The 21,398-nt window shown below is 45.0% G+C and overlaps 1 protein-coding gene across 3 annotated transcripts in view; it reads left to right on the forward strand.

Moving 5' to 3' along the window:
* CORO2A (coronin 2A) overlaps positions 1–21,398 on the forward strand; it is a 55,686-nt gene that overhangs the window by 25,885 nt on the left and 8,403 nt on the right. For all 3 annotated transcript variants that reach the window (XM_063180434.1, XM_063180433.1, XM_063180435.1), the window contains 5 exons: positions 8,312–8,512; positions 13,550–13,666; positions 18,181–18,330; positions 18,848–19,027; positions 19,847–19,963. In XM_063180434.1, coding sequence (XP_063036504.1) covers positions 8,312–8,512; positions 13,550–13,666; positions 18,181–18,330; positions 18,848–19,027; positions 19,847–19,963 — 765 coding nt within the window. The remainder of the gene's footprint in view (positions 1–8,311; positions 8,513–13,549; positions 13,667–18,180; positions 18,331–18,847; positions 19,028–19,846; positions 19,964–21,398) is intronic.

Here is a 21,398-nt window from a genome sequence, read left to right on the forward strand (position 1 = left end):
TGGCCCATATGATCCAGAGATCAAGAGCAGAGGCAGCTAGTCTGTCCCTCTGTTGCTTACCTGAAGGCAGACAGAGCTTGAGAGCTTTCTGTTAGAACTTACAAACTGTTTTTTGGAATAAAAATACTGCCTGTCTAAATTAGCTTAGTTAAGTGCTGCTTCTGCAATCCACCCAGCCTTTTTGTGCCCTGCTTCCATGCTAAGACTGTAATACAGTCTTGTGAGAGACTCGCAAGATTCATCTAATGTGATGCTCTACAGGCAGTGATCTTGTGTTTGCACAGGCTTAGTTTGTTCGAAACTCGTAAAAAAGGCTTTGAATATCTTACAGGTGATGGAGTAGAATGCCTGTTTGTGTCACTGGAGTCAGCTGTGAGCCTCCTCCCTTCACTGCCTTGAATCAGTGAATCAGTGACAGGTGTTGGCATGGGGAACAGAAGCGGGTGTCTGGGTGGAGGAGTGCTGGCTGCGGCCAGGACCCTGCTGTGCAGGAGGTGCAGGGGCTGTAGCTCATGTCTGCAGCCGGGTCCCTCGGGAGATGAGTGTTGGGATGGGCCATGGGCAGCTCTGGGAACCGAGAACAACTCTCTGCAAACAGGGAGGTGATTTCCAGCCTGGTTACCTTGAAAAATTTTCTGGTGCCGGAGACCTCAGACACCTTCCTGAAGGAGCTTCATGTGGCCTTGCCAAGAGCAGAAATTTCTTGTGCCTACTGTACTTGTTCAGCTCCTGTGAGTTCTCCAGGTGGCATTTTGTACCACTTTGAATGCTTTTATGTATCCATTTCCTTCTTTTATGGTCATGTCATGTGATCTCTGCTTTTGAAAGTGCCACTCCTTTTGCTCACCCGTATCTTCAGGTCTGTATCTGGACAGGGTGGTCTTGTCCTCTACAAGTCTTTTTTGCGGTCTCACAGAGTTGCTGAGATTAACCTCAAGGAAATAGGGCCCACGTGTTTTTACAATGCAGTGGAAAAGGTTTCAGCTCAAATTCTGCATAAAACAAACAAACTGAAATCAAACTTTTGCCATTCATCTACCATTATACGGCTCTTAACAGTAATCCTGGAGAGTGATCTATTTGGAAGGAGCTACTCTGGCCAGTTAATGGTAGGAATCATGGCCATTGCTAAACAGCTTTGATTGCAACTCTGCCCTTGGTACCATAATGAAGCAGGTAGTTCTGAAGTAGCTATATCTGATTCAGCTGCTTTGTCCCTCGATGTTAAAATTTGAAATTTTGGCATTAAGTACTGCAACTGAATATTGCTTAAAATGGAGATAGTCGGTGCACTTCTGAGTGGGTTAATGCAGCCAGAATGAGTGGATGTATAGCCCTGCCACACTCCGGACATAGCAGACTTATTGCACATGAAATTAAAATTATTATCTGATTTCTTGCCAATCTCTGTGAGTCTGTTTTGTGTCCAAATCAGGACCAGCTGTAGCTCTGTAATCATTGCTAGGCTTTTATTGAATCTGCCTGGGAAATGCCAGGAGAGATTAATGCTATTCTCTCTCCCACTCCTATGACTGATAAAAGTTTTGCTGCTCCCTAATTGGAAACTTCTTTGATGCAGTTAAAACACATGTCTTTTGACTCTCTTGTCTCCACTAGACTTTGAAAGGAGATGATTTATATCCTCCTTGTACCAACTTGTTCTGTGTTTGAAGCCTACTGTCATGGCTTCCCTCCTTCATCTCTACCCCAAAGTTTTTAGGCTTTCTTAGCAGATCTCACTGCTCTGATCAATCACTGGTCCATACAGGTCTGCCCTGAATGCTCCTCCAACTCTCTGGCATGTCCTTAAGAGCAGTGCCCAGAGCCAAGGTCTTTTGTCTAGTGTTCATGTCACTGATGAAGCACAAGCCGAACAGAAATCCCAGTGCAGGCCAGTGGAGTGGAGTGTGAGCACACAGTAAACAGCATCCTCTTGTGTGCACACTTGTTTCATGTTGTTTCTCTCCGGGAAACACAGACAACTCATGCCATGACTTGGTACTTCAGCACAAAGCCAGTCTACTTCATTTCTTGCTTGTATTTTCAGAATAGGGAACATACCTGTAAGGAAAGAAAATACATGGAGAACATCCAGGTTGGTGAATGGTGGGGTTGCTCAGCCTTTCCCCTTGTATAAAGTCACCAACAAAAATTTCACCAGCACTAGGCTCATTGTTGAATTGGGGTGGGTGGCAGCAGACACTCTTGGCTCCAAGAGAGCCATGCTGCTGAGCCCTTGGGGTTTGTTTGGCAGGTGGGGGCCTGGTACCTGATAGTCCTGCTCTGGGCTTCTGGAAGTAGAAAATGAGTCACCTTGCTGGCAGTCAGCAGTGGGATGCTTGGAGGTCCTGGCTCCCAACACTTCTGGTGCCATCACAGCTGGAGATGTGCATGTCTGTTCACAGGGGAATGAGGAGATCTCTTCTTTTTGGCTGCTTCTTTCCTGGGCTGGCACGGTCACGCTGCCCAGCTGTGGTTCCCTGGGGAAGCAGAGTGACACATCTCATTGCTGCCAAAACACTCCAGTTCCCCTCCTTGCAGATGTGATGTGACCCCTATCATTTGTTCTCTTTTTAACCCACATCAGATACTTCCTTCTGCTCAAGTGCCTTGTTCTGGTTTTTGGGTTGGTTTTGCGATTGGTTGGTGTTGTGGTCTTTTGCTTGTTTGTTTGCCTGTGTTTTCATAAATCCCATCCTCCCACACATTAATTTTCTGCTCAGAGTAAGATAAATCAGCTTGTGGATGGGGCTGAAGGTGCCAGACCACAAGCAGTCCAGGGCTGTGTGCTGGACAAGTCACCTCCTAGCAGTGTGTGGGGCCACACCCAAGAACTGGTATTTGTAGGAGATAAGGTGCCCATCAATCTTCTTTCAGGCCTTTCCCAGGATGTAAAGAAAATAATTTCCTGGTCTGGTCCCGGCACTGTCAGGGATATCAAAAACACTAAGGATATCAAAGATGAGAAATGGTAGAATAAAGCATTGACAAAGTTTTTACACTATTGCTTTTACACTATTGGGGCTGACTCTGGCGCTGTGAGTCTTTCACAGAGCACTGTGGTGCCAGAGTAGAGGGAGATCTCAGTTTGATCTGGATTAAGCTACCATACGTCTGGGTTTCCTCAAACATATTTCACTTTTTTCCATGTGGTTATTTTCTCCAGGACCAAGATAAATTCATCCAGAATTCACAAATATCATTCATGGTTGTAATAGGTTGACCCAGGGTAGATGCCAGGCACTCACCAAAGCTGCTTACTCATTCCTCTCTGCAGCTGGACAGAGGAAAGAAAATTTAATGAAGTGTTCCTGGGTTGAGATTAAGAAACAGGAAGTGGCCATTCATCAAATAGCATCACGGGCAAACAGGCTTAACTTAGAGATATTAATTGAATTTATTACTAAGAAACTCAGAGCAGGATAATGAGAAGTAAAATAAAATCTTAAAAACACCCTCTCCACACCCCTCCCTCCTTCCAGCTCTACCTCCCACTCCAGCAGTGCAAGAAAACAGGGAATGGGAGTTATGGTCAGTTCATCACCTGAGGCTGCTCCCACTGCTCAGGAGTCATTCTCCTGCTGCACCTGGGGTCCCTCCCATGGGAGACAGCTCTCCATGAGCTTCTTTGACGTGGCTCCATCCCATGGGCACCAGCCCCTCTCAAACTGCTGCAGTGTGGGTCACTCTTCTGTGGGGTGTAGTCCTCCAAGGGCCCCTCTCTCCACGGGTCTCCCACAGGATCACAGCCCCCTCCAGGCATCACCTGCTCCAGCACGGGCACCTCCATGGGCTGTGTGTGGATCTCTGCATCCCTGTGAATCCCCATGGGCTGCAGGGGCACAGCTGCTTCACCATGGGCTGCACCACGGCCTGCAGGGGAATCTCAGCTCCAGTGCCTGGAGCAGCTCCTGCCCCTCCTTCTCCACTGACCTTGGTGTCTGCAGAGTTGTTCTTCTCACATGTTCTCTCTCTGCTCTGAGGTGTCACTAGGGTTGCACATTTCAATAGGCAGAAGCTGTCTGGAAACACTGTCCAGCCTGAAAAAGCTGACCTGGTAAACAGGGATCTGAGAAGTGCTTGTAGGGATCTTTGTATCCTTCTCCAGGAATTCTTGGCAGCTTCAGGGAAAGATCTACTTAATGTTTTTTGCTGGGAGAGGTGGTAATAAAAAGTCCAAAAAGTCCCAGGATATGCTCCCTGAGAGCTGAGTGAGAGGACATTGCTAAGCACAGTCTTTACACCAGCTGTATTGTTAGAAATACATGAACAGCAGTATAATCTGCAGTGTCTCACTCCATCCTGGTTCTCCCCTCCCCTACAAGGAGGCTAGCAATATTGGGAATTAGGTCAGGATGATGAGAATGATTTTTCATGCATGAGGTTGATTCCTGGATTGCAAAGGCTGTGCTGCCTTCCTTCTTTCTCCAGGATGCAAAGGGCTCTGTGCTACCCTGGCAGAGGGTCAGTGATCCCTTCATCAGTGACTTTTATCCTTTTGTCAGCTCAGGATCAGTGTGTGTGCTGGCGTCAGAGGCCTGAGCAGCAAGTGAGGGAGGTCTTCCACCTCTTTGACCAGAAAGAGGACCCAGACCTCAGTTCCAGCAGCCTCTCAAAATCTGCTGTCCACATGTGCTGCCCAGTGTTCACGGGTGGTCTGCATGCCCCTGCTGTGGGCACCCTGGCATCTTGCTGTGCCACGAGCAGTGAGGTGAGGTGAGCTGGGAATCCCTCAGCTCTGGCTTCAGGCCTTTCCCAGTGCTGCCCACACGGGATTTTCAGGTCCTTGGGCTCTGCCCATATGGGCTTACACAGCTCAAACATGGCTGTGCAAGGAGAGACCCTCTGCACTGGGGCTGACCCTCCAGTGCAGGGAGAAAGCTAATGCTTTAGGATTTTAGTCCAAAAAAACATTCAGGGAAAGCATATTGTTAAGGGACTGGGCAAAACATTAAATTTTCAGACATTTTTAAATGCACAAATAATGCCTTTTAATTATTCGAAGATGATAGTGCCTGTTCTTGCAATATAAAAGCAATCCTGTCTTACTGACAAAATATTGCTTTAGTTTTTGTCACTTTCTCCCCCCCCCCCCTTCCTTATACCAAAAGTTGCTCTTTGCACTTTAAAAAAAGTAGTTACCTGTCCAAACAGCAGTTTTTATGAACGAGGAAGACATGTGTTGTCATCACTTCCTGCCAGAGGAACAGGTGAGAAAGCTGAACCTGCAAAGCATACTTCTGGTTTATTGGGTTGAAAGTCTGCCTTGTATGGGTGTGCATCTTGGTATGTTGGCAGTGGCATTTTTAGGGCAGTACAAGATACACATGGCTGAGATCCAGAGGCCCTAAAATCACAGGATCACAGAACAGTTGAGATTGGAAGTGAACCCTTGAGATCATGTAGTCCAATCCTTCTTCTCAAAGCAGGATCAACTAGAAAAGTTGCCCAGGACTATGCCTCCAAGGATGGAAACTCCATAATGTTTTGGGCAACTGGTGCCAGTGTTGAACAACCCTCATGGAGAAAAAGTGTTTCATTGCATATAATAGAGTTTTCTGAGTTTCAGTTTGTACCCATTGCTTCTTGTCCAGCTGCTGGGCACTGCTGAGGAGAGTCTGCTTCTGTCTTCTCCACTACTACTCTAATACTGAGGTATTGGTGTGCATTGATGAGATCCTGCTGAGCTTCTGAAGAGTCCTGGCGTTCTCAATAGTTGCTCCTCTGCTTGGTGCTCCTTTCTCCAGAAGGGGCTTGAAACTTCAGACCACACACTCTCTCCCAGCTCAAAAGCAGTGTAGCTAGAATTACTTTGCAGCCAGGCAATTTAGTTCATTTTGAAAAGATAATAGTCCTGCTGTAAGAAGCAACTGCTGCATACTGCTGCATCTGGGCAATACAGTGATTCCTCCCCCTCCTCCTGGTGTGAGTAAACCTAACCACTAAAACTGTAATGAACATGAAATTGTTTGAGAACACTGCACCTCTGGGGCTGTTTGGGAAGGTAGCCACTTGCATATAACCTCAACTTGCTTTCTGCCTGTGAATATCCCTTCTTCCAAGATCAGCTTTCAGAATTGCTGCTTTCTTCTTCAAATAACTTGCATTTCTTTGTTTTTGTTTGGCACAGGTATCTCTCACTGTATAAAAGACCCTTTGCACTTAGTGTTTTCTGTGGAAGAGATTTATTCAGCTAAAAGTATGGACAAATTAGGGTTAGCATAGGTAAAACATGCTAAGGTAACAGAGAGCAACAAAGATGACTATGAAAGCAACTGGTGATCTGCCAGGACTCAAATACTACAGGCATATGTATTTGTCCAAGGCGGAGTTGGCTCTGAGCTGTGTCAGTAGAACTGGGAGGAGGCAGGAAATAGGATAGAACTTGTGTCCTAGTACTGTTCACGGCCCAAATCTTCCAGTGTGACACAGCTTTGTGGAACTTTGTATTGATGAGAGCTTGTAAAGCTCCAGTTTGACTGCCCGGTATCGAGCCATTTGGTTCCTTAGCCTTTGATAGACATCCCAGGAGGATGCAGTACCATGCCAGCAACATGGACATTTTGGTTTAAAATTGCTTGGACCTCTGCTTGTCAGATGCACTTGGCTTCCTGCCATTGAGTGCATGCACGCTTCCCTTGACCCTTCAGCCATGTGAGCGAGCTCTCTAAGCCTTGCAGTAGCTCAAAAGCGAATTAGTTGGGTTCCCTTGTGAAATTGGGGGGTTGTTGACCCAGCATCACTGATAATACTGTTCACCAAATGCACATTAAAGAGGTCAATATGGGGCAAAACCATGCCTTCTGACAGTATTCGCCTACATTCCCAGCTGTTGTGTGAGGTGCTCTTTCACCTATAATCTTCCTGTCTTTCTTTTCATTTCCGCATTTCTTTTCCTTTGGGAAGTAGAATCTTCTCCCTACCCTCATTGTATGCCTTTTACTCTCTAAATCTTGTGGGATCTGGGTTTAATAGTCTTAATTACCTTCTCTGACCAGCACTAATAGCTTCCTATTTGAAAATAGCTAGTTGAAGGACATGATTCTACCCCTCTGCACTCATGAGACCTTACCTGCAATGGTGCATACAGTTTTGGTGCCTCCAACATAATAATGACATGGAACTGCTGGAGCAAGTTCAGAGAAGGGCTGTGAAATTGCTAAAAGGACTGGAGCACCTCCCCAGTGAGGACAGGCTGAGAAAACTGCGGCTGTTCGGCCTGGAGAAAAGAGGACTGCGTGGAAACATCAATAGCAATCTTCCAGTATATGAAGGGTTTTACAGGGAAGGTGGAGAATACATCTTCACCAGGAAGTGTAGTGGTAGGACAAGGATTAATGAATACAAACTGAAAGAGGGGAAACTTAGATTAAATATTAGGAAGAAATTCTTTACTTTGAGGGTGGTGAGATACTGGAACAGGTTGCCCAGAAAAGCTATGGTTCCCCCATTCCTGACAGTGTTTGAGGCTGGTTTTGATAAGGCCTTGAGCAACTTGGTCTAGTGGGAAGTGTCCCTGCCCATGTCAGGGGGGTTGGAACTAGATGGTCTTCAAGGTCCCTTCCAACCCAAACCATTCTACGACTCTGTGACTGTATGATTTTATGAAATCTGTTAAATCAGTTCCATTAAGCCTCACTGCTTTCTGTGAGAAGAGGTTCTTGTGTTTAGCATTCTTTATGTGTCATTTAAACACCATTTAGAATGCATTCTGTCAGAGGGCTATAGTGCAGTTATAAACCAGACACACAGAACATTATTGTCTGTAGAAAAAAGATCAACAGGTGACTGTAGCTATTCCTGTGATCTGCCAAACTTATTTTTTCTGTTCATGTGAGCAAAATTTAGAACCAGTTTTGGTTCTTAACCACCTGAGGGCTAAACAAAGCATACATCCAGATTGGCTTGTTCAGTCACCATCTTTCATGCTTTTCATGCTCAAGATGTTGTATTTTTCATGCTTTCTGAGCTCTATCGTACCAGAATTCATCTCCTCTTGAACTTGCTGCCATGTGGCCCTACCCCAGTGATAGAGACTACTGACACGTGCACAGTCCAGCTGGCTGGTGATGCTGAGAGCTGTCACTTCTTCCCTGCACTCTCCTCTCTCCATCAGAGATGTGCAACAGGGTTATGGCAAAGGGGTGAACACCACAAAAAAACTACGTCTACAGCTTGCTGGCTGAGGGTTGGTGAGAGCAGCCCAGGTGGGGAGGGTGAGCCTGTGGTGGGGAGAGGGGCATGGGGCTCTGCAAGCCTTGCCAGGATGGCCTGTCCTTATGCCTTGGATGTTGTGTTTCTTTCCTTGCAGATGTCGTGGCACCCGCAGTACCGCAGCTCCAAGTTCCGCCATGTGTATGGCAAAGCTGCCAGCAAGGACAAGTGCTACGACTGCGTGCCCATCACCCACAACATCAACGACAACCACTTCTGCGCCGTGAACCCCAGCTTCATCGCCGTGGTGACCGAGTGCGTGGGCGGCGGCGCCTTCCTCGTCATTCCCATCAAGCAGGTGAGCTCCCCAGGCAGAGCTGGCTTTCGGGAGCCCCTCAGGAGGCTGGAGGAGGGACATCGTCTAGGGAGCTGGGTCACAGAGGATAGTCAGTTAATGCTGTTACCCAAATTGCAAAGTGATGGAAGAGGCCCCACTTGCCCTAGCAGGTGACTCCTGGCATGTGTGTATTTGTATGTCTTGCATTGCTGCTTGCAGATTTTTAACACCTTGCTTCGTTTTACAACTCATTTGCCTTTCTTGTATAGTCAGCAGAATGTGCTGTTCAGATGTTTGGCTCCTGGGAGAAACTGCAAATTAAAAAGTATTTAGTGGGTAAAGTGGGCAAAACCAGAAAGCTGCTTTAGCGACATGGATTCAGCCGTGACCAAAGGAGAATATGGTATGTTTTGTTCTACCGCCTCCTTCGTGAAAGAATGGAGACACAGTTATCAGGCAATGAAGCTCTTAAACTTCAAGCAGTGATGCTGTGAAGACTTCCCTTTCAGAAACAAATCCCATGTATATGAGTTTTCATGACTTAGGATCTGGTGAGAGGGAGAAGCTGGCTGTCTGATGTTTATTGCTTCAGTAAAATTAGGCATGCACTGGATTAACTTCAATATGGGATTATGATCTCTCTGGAGTCAGGACAGAACAGATGAAAGGCAAAAGTTCAGCCTTTAATTAAAAGTTAATTGATGGTGTTATTGTAATGCCACTTTTTCAATATATATTTGCTAAGGATGAAAGTGAACTGGTTGTGCTTGAAGAACCTAGCACAGTTTCCGGCCCTTCTGGACTTTGTTAATTCATTCCTTCAATGCTGGTGCAGTTTAGAGACTGTCCTTCTAAAATTAACCACTACCCTGTTTTTCTTGACTGATTCACTTCTGCCCCCGCAATGATGGTCTGTTGAGGCTCAACAACTTGTCCTTATCACAGAACTGCATCTGTAGGCCGACAGCTGTTGACTGTGGGGGATGTGGTGTGGGACCAAGCAGTGAAAGTGCTGGCAGCAAAAGTAGCTGAGGTGCTTGTACTGCTTACTATTAATTTTTCTGTCTTCTCACCTCTTCTCAGCTTGGCTAGTCTTTGTAGTAATTTTTCCTTCTTACACCTGCTCAGATACTCCACCCAGTTTTGAAATATTGCCTGCAGAAATCAAAGGCATGGTGGAACAAAAAAAGATACAGAAAAGGATAATTAAAGTATGTCAATGAAAATGTAAAAGTACTTTCATATGAGGAAAGACTTTGCAGGTCAGGCCTCAGTCAGTCTGGGAAAAAAGGCAAGATGTATAAAGGTGTGAGGAGAAGAAGTTTAAGGAGCAACTCCTTTTGATTTGTTTGGTGAAGGGGATTCTGGAGACCAGGGAGCAGACTGTTAGCAGCAGATGTAAATGCTGCTGCAGTTCAGATGTGGGGCTCTCTGTTCTGGATGCTGATGAGTCTGGAAGAATTAATGGCTTAAAAATGGAGCTATGGACAGGAGTTGTCCCTTAAGGGTTAATCTTTGGTTGTGGATCAGAGAAATTAGGTGCTTCACATGGCTGTTCTCTGAATAGCTGTTCCTGACCTATGCTGGGGGGTAAAGCAGCCTCAGCCTCCCAAAGAAAGGGATTCCTGAGTCAGGACCCGCCATACCAGCTACTTTGTTTTGGCTACTCCACTTCCAAAGTGGTACCATCTGGTGCAAAGCAGAAACTTTTGACTTGTGCTTCTGATGGTGGCTTTTTGTGACTGCCATCTCTTGGTGTGAAGGTGAGCCATGGCAGACAGTGTGCTGGACACTTGGCTTGTGGCCTTGGCTGCCAGGGCACAAAGGCAGCTTGTTCTGCAGACCTGTCAGGGACAGTATTGCCCTCTTACAATGGACAACTGACTGTGGTTATTTTTCACCGGATTCACGGGAAGCAGACATGTCCCAAGTGCAACAAAGTGTGAAGGAAGAGCCCAAGAGACCAAGAGCCAGGATGACATTTGGTCAAAGCAAGAGGTAATAGCCGGGACAGGGAGGGCTACAGTTGCTGAAGAGGATAAACAACCTGTTCAGGGAGCTGTTCTTGTCCCTCCCTCCAATGTTTTTTAGTTCATTCTACATGTGTTGCTGCTAGGGTGGCTGCCTGTCTAAGGATGTCCTTGAATGAAGCCTCAGCTTTGTCCTGTTTAACTGCACCTCCTTGCTTGTTTGTTGTACTCCTCTCCTGCTGAGTCACAGGCACCAAGGTCTCTCATCTCTTGAATAAATACCACTTCTTTCCTTCTGCACCAGTCTTCCTCTCTGAGAGCCTGGGGGTGGGGTAGGGCTAGGGACAGTGGAGGTTATGTAAAGAATGGGTTCTTTGCCCTAGATACCATCCTTATAGCAGGCCTTTGCAGTCAGCCTTATAAGAAATTAGCTGAATATTTGCCATCACTCTGGAAATGGTCTGTAGCAGGGTGTGTCAGTGACATCCCGGTGAATGTGTGCCACTGAAACCAGCTGGGTGGAAGGGCAGCACATCTTAACAGAGAGGCAAGGGGCTGCAGCCACAGTGGTTGCCTGGTGCCCAGAACAGGCTGACTGACTGTAAATCTCACAGGTTCAAGGAGACATGAGCTCGGTGACTGTAAATGAGAGATCAACAGCTTTCCCACAGTGTGGCCTGGGTGTAGATGTGCGGGGGAAGTGCATGCACAGCATGCCAAGGAAAGACCTTGACTGCGAGGGAAATTTTGTGCCCTTCCTCTGAGAGGTGAAGTCCTGCCTTTTTCCTTTCCTGATGACCAGACTGTTGAGACCGTGTCTGTCTCTTCCTCTGCAGCAAAAGAAAAAAAAAAAAAAAAAGAGAACAAGGTCCCAGGAGATTATTTATGCCCAGATCTGCAATCTCCAGTCTTTCAGTATGTCGGCACCAGGTGTGAAAGGGAGGATATCTGTGGCTGTGCAGACTTCATAGACACAAACTCCCGTCCCTTCTCTCTGGGAACATGGACTGTAAAATGAGAGTGCTGGTGACCCTTCTGGCCTTGCAGAACTGACACATGTGTGAGTGCTGTGCTGGTGCCCTTCAGGGGCAGAGGTGAGGCTGACTGACCTCACAGTAATCTACCCCGCAGAAATCTGCTGGGAGAGTTTTGATGGATGTTCCACTAGAAGTGATTTTTGTCAGCAAACTCCAAGCTTTTCAGAAGTGCTAGAACTTTAGCAAGGGAGTGGTTGAAAAACTGCTCATTTTCAACCTCTGCAGGCAACTGTGGAAGTCAGGTACCACTTCATGGAATGACAACACATCTAGTTACTGAAATAGTTTTTGATCTGTAGAATGAAATTTCCTCCAGCAGTGAAGATCTTCACGTCCACATGCAGATGTGCATCTGAGACCAGCAGCTCTAGCTTTATGTCATGTGTGTTTTCTTGGCTCTTGGGGGGTTCATGTGTGGTGAGTCCTGCTCTTGTCCCAGGGCTTGCAATGGGGCAGGTGAGACTGGTGGCTGGGAGAACAAGGGCTCCTTTTCCAAAGCCTGGGAGTGGGGTAAGTGGGAGTAGGGTAAGAGAGCTTTGAAGGACGGGTCAGGCAAACTGGGCTTAGGACAGCCTGGGAGTCTCCCAAAATGGAGTGGGGAGCAGACAGGCAACTAGCTCTGGGAGGGGACAGCGTTCCCTTAAGGATCAAGGGATCCCTGTCGATCCAGCTGTCCACCCCTTTTAGCTGTCATCTTGAAACCAAGCTCTGAAGCCTACAAAAGGACACTGTGGGTGGAGGAGTGCTTCTTATTAAAGGCCTTTTATCTCTCTTCTGCCTTCCCAAATCTCTTTGCATTGTCGCTGTTATAAAAGGAAAGTGGTTTAGGCTGTAGTTTGAAAAACCACAGTCTTTTACATTTCAAAGCCCTTTGGATGTTCAGTTTAAAGCAGGTTAGTCCCAGTTTATGCAACAAACTTTCCAGTGAAGCCAGAATAGTTACACACTGATGTCCTGTTCTGTATGCAGAATTGCAAAAACCCCCCAAAATTTAAAAGCTGGGAAAATTATATCCTATCCACAGCCTGTTTAGGGGTAGCAGATTCCCCTCAGCTCTGCTCTCCTAAGGCCCACCTCTGGAGAGCTGCAGGGAGTAGTACATCTACAGAAGTGTCTGCTTTCTAGGAGAGCACACATTTGCAATCATTTTGGTCTGCAGTTCTTCCAGGCAGGAAGCAGTAAGCTGGCAAGCACCACCACTCTTGCCATTCTGTCTCCTTTCTTCAGTGACCGACTTCTGCTCTTTAGCTAATGCCTGGGGCGTGTCAGGGGGCTCCCCACACTTCCTGCTTCTTATAGAGGGAAGCAGGCATTACTTCAATGTTAATAAAACCACCACCACCCTTTCTGCTATTTAAATATTCAGACTTGACTCTCCAGCAGAGACCGTGCCGGCAGTGTGGGTTTGTTCGATGCAATACAGCCCCCATCTGGCACAAGGCTCCCAATACACCTTAGGGCACTGAGTCTGGGATTTGTACCAGTGCTGCTGGTTTTGGGCTTTTTTTGAGAGTTCAGAATGCAGATTGAATTTGATGAATGGCTGGATTTAAACACCATCAGAGAGAAATAGCTTGCTGAAAGAAAAACGGTAATTTGTAATATGTGTCACAAATACCTCTTTGGTAAACCCAAAACCAAAATAATTTTTTTTTGCTGCTTGTAGGAAATATCTTCTGAAGGAGAGTTTACTGTTGTTTATCCCCCCATCAAAAGATCTCTAAAAAATTTCAAATATTCATCTCATTCATAGATGTTTCTCCTCTAAATTACTCTTTGGTGTCTGAACCCAATACTGTCTTCCAAATGTGTAGGCATGTATGGAAATTTTTTCACAGCAACATGTTCTTGGGAAGGTCTGGCAGACTTTCTTTCCTTTAAGGTGGTATCATCAAGACTTGACTAGCAGGGACAGCAAAAACCCCATCTTTAACAGACAGAGAGCATCCAGGGCATTTGGAGAACAACAAGTTGAAAGTTTCTTTCTGGAGCTGCCTTGAAAATGCCCTGTAATTCCATGGCTCACCCTGATTATATTTATTTTTTTCCAGACAGGCAAGCTTGACCCACATTATCCCAAAGTATGTGGGCACAAAGGGAATGTTCTGGACATCAAGTGGAACCCATTCAATGACTTTGTAATAGCTTCATGTTCAGAAGATGCCACAGTAAGTTTACCACTTTGTACTGTGTGTTAGTACCGGGCTAATGTGCTTTTTGGAGAATGAAGTTGAAAGAAACCAAAAGTTCATGAATATGAAATGATGTGAGGTGTGAAAGCATGCATATACTTATTTAAGAAGTCAGGAAAAAGTAAGATTCCTTTCTTTCTCCTGAATTCAGACCTTTGTGATGCCTTCCAGATGAAATACCAAATCAGTGTAATGAGGAAAATTTATTTTGTGGGGGCTTGTGCCTTTTTATGGTGTGTTTGTATGAGGAAAACAAAATATGAGTTTAAAATGGAAGGGCTATTAAAGTTTAATCTCTTTGAAACTCTGTCTTTACTTTAAAAAAAGCTTCAACACAACATTATCTGGATCAGCTCTTTCAGATTAATTCCCCACAGAGCTTGTTCCTGCACTCTGTAGAGTCATGCTGGATCAGCTGTGGTGAGGAATATGCATCTTACACTTCTGCAGTGGATGCTTTGGCTGAAGTTAGTGTGGGTAAGATGTAGACACTGTGGTAATTGGAAGATTCTAGTCATGTTTGTAAGGGACAATTTAGCTCATATCTCCCTACTGGAAGGTCACTTTCAAAAGGTCTTGTAAAAAGTGTGATGCTGATGTCTTTGATAGTGAGAATATCTGACTAACTGCCATGCTTTTTTCCAGAGATCCCATGTGAGATCCCACTGGGTTTATTCTCACTCTGCCATAGAGCATCAGGGAGTTTTCTCCTGTTATTTTCTCCAGACCTGGCTTGGTTCACATGCTCTGCCATTTTAGTTCTGCCAAAAAGTCAGTCTTGATTATAAGCTTTTTTGATTGTCCTTCCTGCTTGTTTTGCTTGTTTGGATACTTCTCTGTGGGTTTGTGTTTTTTTTTTTTTTTTTTTTTTTTTTTTTTTTTTCTTTTTCTTTTTTCTTTTAAGTTTTCTTTCAGTTTCTGAACTGATGGTGAAGATTTTATTGTATCTTCCAACCTGTATCCAGGCTTTCATGCTATCTCAGGAGGTATGGCATGGTATGACTTGTGGCAGAGGGCACCACCTTGGCCACTCTTTTGAGCCTCATATGAGAAGTGAGCACAATCCTCAAAACATCCCACTGTAGTTACAGAGTCACAGAAGCGTTTGTGTTGAAGGGGAGGTTTCTTTCACCACCTCTCTAGGCAGAGCATTTGTTCCTATTCTTCATTCCTCCCAAGGGGAATTTTTTTCCTTCCAGCACAGTTAATGACTGCTGTATCCTGTCCTCCTACTGTGCATTTCAAGACAGAGCCTGCCTCTCTTTTCTCAGATAGTCTTGTAAGTATGAAGCTTTTATCAATTTGCCTGAAAGCTCTCTCTTCTCCAGGCTGAGCATGCCCATCTCCCCCAGCTTTTACTTGCAGGATAAAGTGCTGTAGTCTCTTGGGCATCCTGGTGGGCCTCTAGCATCTTTCTTGCACTGAGGGCTACAAAACTGGATGCACTATCCCCAGATTTCCTTTCCAGTTTTCTCCAGAATGTTGACACTGGATCATTCCTCAGACTAAAGAATGGAAATGGAGCATGTCACAGGTCTCAGTACCAAAAGTTGTTCCAAGAAGTCTGCCTGTCTGTGACTGTACTTGCTTTTTACTATTCTCCCATCCTCATCCTAGCACCAGAAAATGGTATCTTAGGGGTCTTCTGCACTGTGACGTGATGCAGAGATATCTCCTCCCTGCCTGCTAAGTTGCAAGGACAGCAGACTGTGTTTCTTGGTGTGACTGTCTTTCCTGGTACCTCATAGCTGGACCTTGGATGTCACTTCCTCTATGCCCTACTCAAATAATTGGGTTTCTCCAAGCCTTGTTCAGGTGAGCTGAGAAGATCTCTAAGGCTACAGATCCTGTGGCCTCAGTAGGTCCTTCTCCCAGGGGTTGAGTATCCTTCTAGGGAAAATGGGATGCATCTGATCTCCAGGCATTGCCATATTGCCATATACATCCATTGCCTTTGATGCTCTCCTTTTGTACCTTCAAAGAGTTTGGCTCCATCCTCTCTGTGCCTTCATGCTATGTAGTTGAAGGGCAGCCAGAGACTGAACAAATTATTTTCTTTCGAGCTCTCCTCAGATTTGCTGTGTTGCTGCTTCCTTCTCATCTCTTGTCTGCTGTTTGACTCGTTCTGTGAGGTCAGCATCTTACTTGACCTGCCTGTTCTGGAGAGCTCAGATTGGACATACAAATATTGCCATACTTCATGGCAATATTTCCTCTGTTTTAAGAGAAGTTTGAGGAAGGTTTTTTGGGGGTCACAGAGGTGTCCACCACTTCCACTGGGCTGGATATAAGAGGAAAAGCCTTCCTTCCAGCCTGTTGTTAAAAGCCTGGTGCTGTCTTCTATTTCTGAGCATTAGTAAGCCACTGTGCATCTAAAGGATGCATCTACAAGGATGCATCTAAATGCTTACTGGGCTGGGCCACCCTTTGAGCAAGGCTACAAGCCTTCCGAGTAGATAAGGGAAATTTCACTTCTCCCACATTGCTCAGAGGTTTCTTGACTGTTAACCAGCCTTTCCGGAGCTTGCTTTAGTGGTACCACTGTTACCAAAAATTGGTAAAAATAAAAGCTTCTTAACACTAACATAGCATTAAATAGCAGACATTCTTTATTTTGCTGGGTGCATGAGGGGATATCTCCTCTGAAATATCATGCTGACTACAAAAGGAATTCCTGTTTAGATACTATATTTTATGTACATAGTCACTGATTTTTCCCTGAATAAGCATAATAATAATTTCCCTAAAATCAGTAACATATTTTCTCTCTCTTTTACTCATGTGTTCTTCTGTCCTGGGTATCTCTTTGGTCATCCCTGGTGGTCAGTGACTCTCAAAGTCATATTTGACCACCCAGTCAAGTGGTAAAAGTTGGCACAGCTGGGCTGGTTGCTTTCCAGTTCTTCTTCTTACAGAATGGGCATTGTGCAGTTCCACAGGCCAGTGGTTTTTGAAGAATAAGCATTGTGTTAGCCTGCCAGGTGCAGACCATTTTTCATCTGACAGCACTACAGCTATCTTTTGTGGTGCACTGCTGGAGCTATGTAGAATGGTACTTTTGGGCATGGGAAGGATTGCATATCCTCTGTGAATAGTGAGTTCCAGTTCTCCCTGCTGTTTCAGGTGGGCTTAGGGCTGAGGCCTATGCAAAGGCCTGGGGGCTAAGAGTTTGAGCTTATCTTCTTAGCCCTTCTGTTCTTCTTGGCAAATCATCAGGCATGAAGAGTTGAAGTTCTGCTGCCCTTTGGTTAGAGAGGCAACTCTGTGGCTTTTACTTCATTTTATCAGACTTTCTTCAAGAGGTAGCAGGGTAGACAGCTTGTTCATGCTTGGACCGTCCCTGCTTGCCCTGCAGGCCTGAGTCCAAGACCTGCTTATTCTGCACACTAAAGAACTGGAAATTTCTGCCTTTTAATGCAGTCTGAGATTCCAGCCAGGTGCTTTTCTCTGCTTTTAAAACCAACCATTTCACAGCACGAGGAGTGGGTGGCTCATTCTAGGCAGTTCTTGTCAGCATGAACACAACCTATTTTCCCTTTTCTAGTCTCTTAGCCCCATTTCTTTAGTGACAGCTGTTGAAACTGTAAGGAATCAGTCAGTCTGATTGTAAAGTGTGATATTTTCTCTAACTGCTGTAGAATTTCATGCAGATACTGCTGGACTCTACAGCCATTGTGTTTCTGGTGGGCTTGATTCCTTATTGGGGTAAAGAATACACTGTGGAGAAGGGTGCTGATGCCAGGAGGTCCCAGAATTTGGGTCTGCTTCTTATTTGTCTTAGAAAGGTGTGATCCTCATCAACCAAACAGTAGGAGACTTGGGCATCTGTGGCTGATTTCCACAAACTATGTTCCAAAGAGCATTTTGCTTTTGGTTCAGGCTAAGAAATAAAAAAATTATGACACAAGCATAGTAATTTTCATTGAGCCAAAGGATTAATCATCTGTTAGCATCCTAAATACTTGTGTTTCGAGGGTTAGTGTGGGAAAGAAGAAAACAATAGCAGAAACCAGCAAGAGGTTCAGCCCCTCTTGCTGGTTTCTGCTATTGTTTTCTTCCGCCACAGGAGGACAGAGCATTTTTGTCTTCATCCCTCTAGAAGGGATGCAGCATGCCTCCAGAAGGACCCAGAGCTGTAGGTGGACCTGTTACAAGACTGCACGCTCCCAGTGCTGAGTGGCTTCAGTACACTTAAGAGGCAAGGTCTGCAAGATTAGTGGTTTATTTCTTCCCCTTGGGAATAACTTTTCATAATTGTGCTGACAGGTCTAAGGGTTGGATTGCCAAATTTAAAGAAACCCTGGTAGAGGAGTCTTCAGGTCCACAGAATAGTAAAGATACAAATAACAAGGATAGATGTTCAAAAAAGCCAGTTACATTCCTATTCACTACAAATGGAAGAGTAATTCCAAGTCACTTAATAGCTATTGGTAAATTCTGAATTAGCTCCTTCTCAGGAATCTCACAAAGACCCATGCTGTGCCATTCAGGTTAAAATCTGGGACATCCCCAATCAGTTGCTAAAAAGAAACATTACCACTCCGAAGAAAGAACTTCTTGGGCATGCTCGAAGAGTTGGTCTGATTGAATGGCATCCCACGGCTGATAACATCCTCTTCAGCTCTGGCTATGACTACAAGGTGGGTCTGTGCTCCTAGGACATGCTGTTTGGCTTGGTGCTTTGAAATTTGTTTTAATTTCAAGCTGTAAGATGGTACTAAAGAGTTTGGAAGCTTTCTTCAGGGGGAATTTCCATGGTGACCCAAAGGCAAAAGGATGTTGCTATAAGTTCAAAAGGACTGTCTAATTTTCCAGCCTTCTGATGAACTTCAGTCTACTCTGCACTTCTCATTTACTGAATTGCATACAGCATGCAATGCCGTCCACTTTTCTTTGTACTACTGCATGTATATGCACTGATGTGGTCTATTTTTATGCACAAAATGTGGTTTCAAAGGAAATTAAAATATTGGACATTCTTAGCTGACACTGATACGTTGCTGTTAGTATCAGGAATTATTTTAAGTGCTGAAGAACAATCACTTATGATGGTAAGACCTATACATGTAGAGAAAAGATGAAGAAGTGAATAGAGTACACAAAGTCCCGGGTGTGAGGCAGCAAAGGACTGATTTTTTAAAATTATTTTTGCTCCAGATAATGATCTGGAACCTTGATGTCATGGACACTGTTATTTCAAACCCAGTGAAGATTCTTGATGCTCACAAAGATGTGGTCCTCTCCATGTCATTCAACACAGATGGCAGTCTCCTTGCCACTGCTTGCAGGGACAGAAAGATACGTGTGATAGACCCTCGTGCTGGAGCAGTCCTACAGGTAGGTTGGGTTCAGAGGTCTATGGTCCATCTGATCTTGCCTCTTGGAGTGTTTCCTCTCCTCGGTACCTTCATTGCCATAAAAGACGATGCATCTGCATTGCCCAAGGCACTATATGGTGCTGTTCCCTTCTGCTTTCTGCAGAATGCTTGCTGTCATTGTTGAAAACAGGGATTTTGTGTCTTGATACAATATTCCTTGCTCCTTGAAACCTTACTTGGATTGTATTGTTTTCATAGGTACCTCCTGCAGCCCTCTGAGGGACATGGGAGGGAATGTAGAGATCAGGTGGAGAGGTGGATGCAAGTGTACATTTGTCCCAATGACAAATATCTCAATGGTTGTTCTTGTTGCCTGGATTTCATTGGCTAGGTGCTGCTGGCTGCATTTTGTAGCTATTTGCAGAAGTTTATGTACACAGAAAGTCCTGCCTGGAACTACTAAAGTCTGCTGTCTTGCAAATACGTGAATCAACAGCTAGAGAGGTGAGACTGGCTCAGCCAGTCAGAGCAGGGTGTTGATAGCACAAGGATTGTGGGTTTAATCCCTGTATGGGCCATTTGCTTTAGAGTTGGACTTGATGATCTTTGTGTCTCCCTTTCAACTCAGAATATTCTATGATGTGTTGTTGAGATTTTGGGAATGATCCTGAGGAGTTTAGGCCACTATTTTCAGATGCCTGTGAAATCCTGCTCGCCATTGTTCAGCTGGGCTGAGCAGATCTTTCAGATGTGAGTCAATGAGAGTTGTCAGGTAACATGAAATGTCGCTATGCAACAGATATTGTCTTACTCAAGCAGTGTCCTTTCTCTTCTACAGGAAGGAAGCTACAAGTCTCACAGAGTCAATAAAGTCTCATTCCTCGGAAACATGAAAATGCTGTTTTCCACTGGAACGTCTCGGTGGAATAATAGGCAAATTGCATTATGGGATCAAGTGAGTTGGATCAAAAATCTTAACCCTACCAGCTTCTGTTTTCTCTCTTTTGCTGTCACTTTAACTTTCCACCTGCCACATACACAAGAATTAATTTATAACAGGAATTCAGAAGTGATCTGTCAGATTCTTGAGTGGTGATAGGTCTTACTGGTGTGAGACATAACTGAGTTTCTGGAGAGGTTTTCAACATAGAAGCCTAAGAGAGCAAAGTGATGTGCCCATGTCCTGGTTTTGGCTGGGATAGAATTAATTTTCTTAGTAGCTGGCACACGGTTGTGGTTTGGATTTAGCGTTGAAAGCACACTGACATTTTGGGGTGTTGCTAAGTAGTGCTTACCCTAAGTCAAAGACTTTTCAGTGTCTCATGCTCTGCCAGTGTGCAGGTGCACGAGAAACCGGGAGGGAGGATATCCAGGACAGCTGATCTGAACTGGCCAAAGGGATATTCTATACCATAGAACGTCATGCTCAACTGGGGGGACTTGGTCAGGAGCCATGGATTGCTACTCAGGGACTGGTTGGGCATTGGTCAGCGAGTGGTGAGTGGTTGTGTTGTCCATCACTTATTTTTCTTGAGTTTTATCCCTCTCTCTCCCTTTTCTTTTCATTACAATTGTTATTGTTCTTTTTTTTTTTTTTTTTGGTTTTTTTTTCAATTACTTAACTGTTTGAATCTCAACCATGGGTTTACTTTTCTCTGATTCTCTTCTCCATCCTACCAAGGGGAAGCAGGCAAATGGCTGCACGGTACGTAGTTGCTGACTGAGTTAAACCACAGCAGCCCTCTACAAGAAGAAATTGTTCAAAGGACCTCATAGTTACTGTAGCTCTGACTAAACCTGGCTCTTACTGGTCTTACTGGCAAACTGGTCCTGGAAAGAGAAATGAGCTCTAGACACAGCATACACAGATGAAGCCCTCAAAGAAGAAAATTATGTTGGGTGTTTTTGATTTCTGATGATTCCTGACAGTAGACTACTGAGGTAGTGCTTAATTGGTCATTTCCAAGACATCTGATCTCCTCTCAGGATGGCTGCTCTCATCTGCCATTTTATATGCAGTGAGATATTTTTACTTTGTCAGCATCTAAACATGTCTCTGTGCATCAAGCACCATGCAGCACAATCTTTTGTCTCTTTGTAGTGCTGTCATGCTTTGTTACCAGACAAAGCTGGTAGGCCAGGCCTACAATTTGCTATGTTTTGGCTATGTTTGGACATGGCTTCTTTGCACATGTGAGAGACAAAGCACTATGCTGCTGTCTGAAGGATTTCCACAATGCTAAGCAGTGCTGTGACTCTTCGTGGGTGTCATGTCAGGGTTTTACGTGCTTGGTTTAAAAACATAGTGGAAAGATCTGTGAAGCAAGGTGTGTAAAACCTCCTTAGGAACAGGGATTGGCACAGAGCCTCCCCAGCAAGCCTCTTTCCTA

Source organism: Melospiza melodia, chromosome Z, assembly GCF_035770615.1.
Source record: "Melospiza melodia melodia isolate bMelMel2 chromosome Z, bMelMel2.pri, whole genome shotgun sequence".
Lineage (NCBI taxonomy): Eukaryota > Metazoa > Chordata > Aves > Passeriformes > Passerellidae > Melospiza > Melospiza melodia.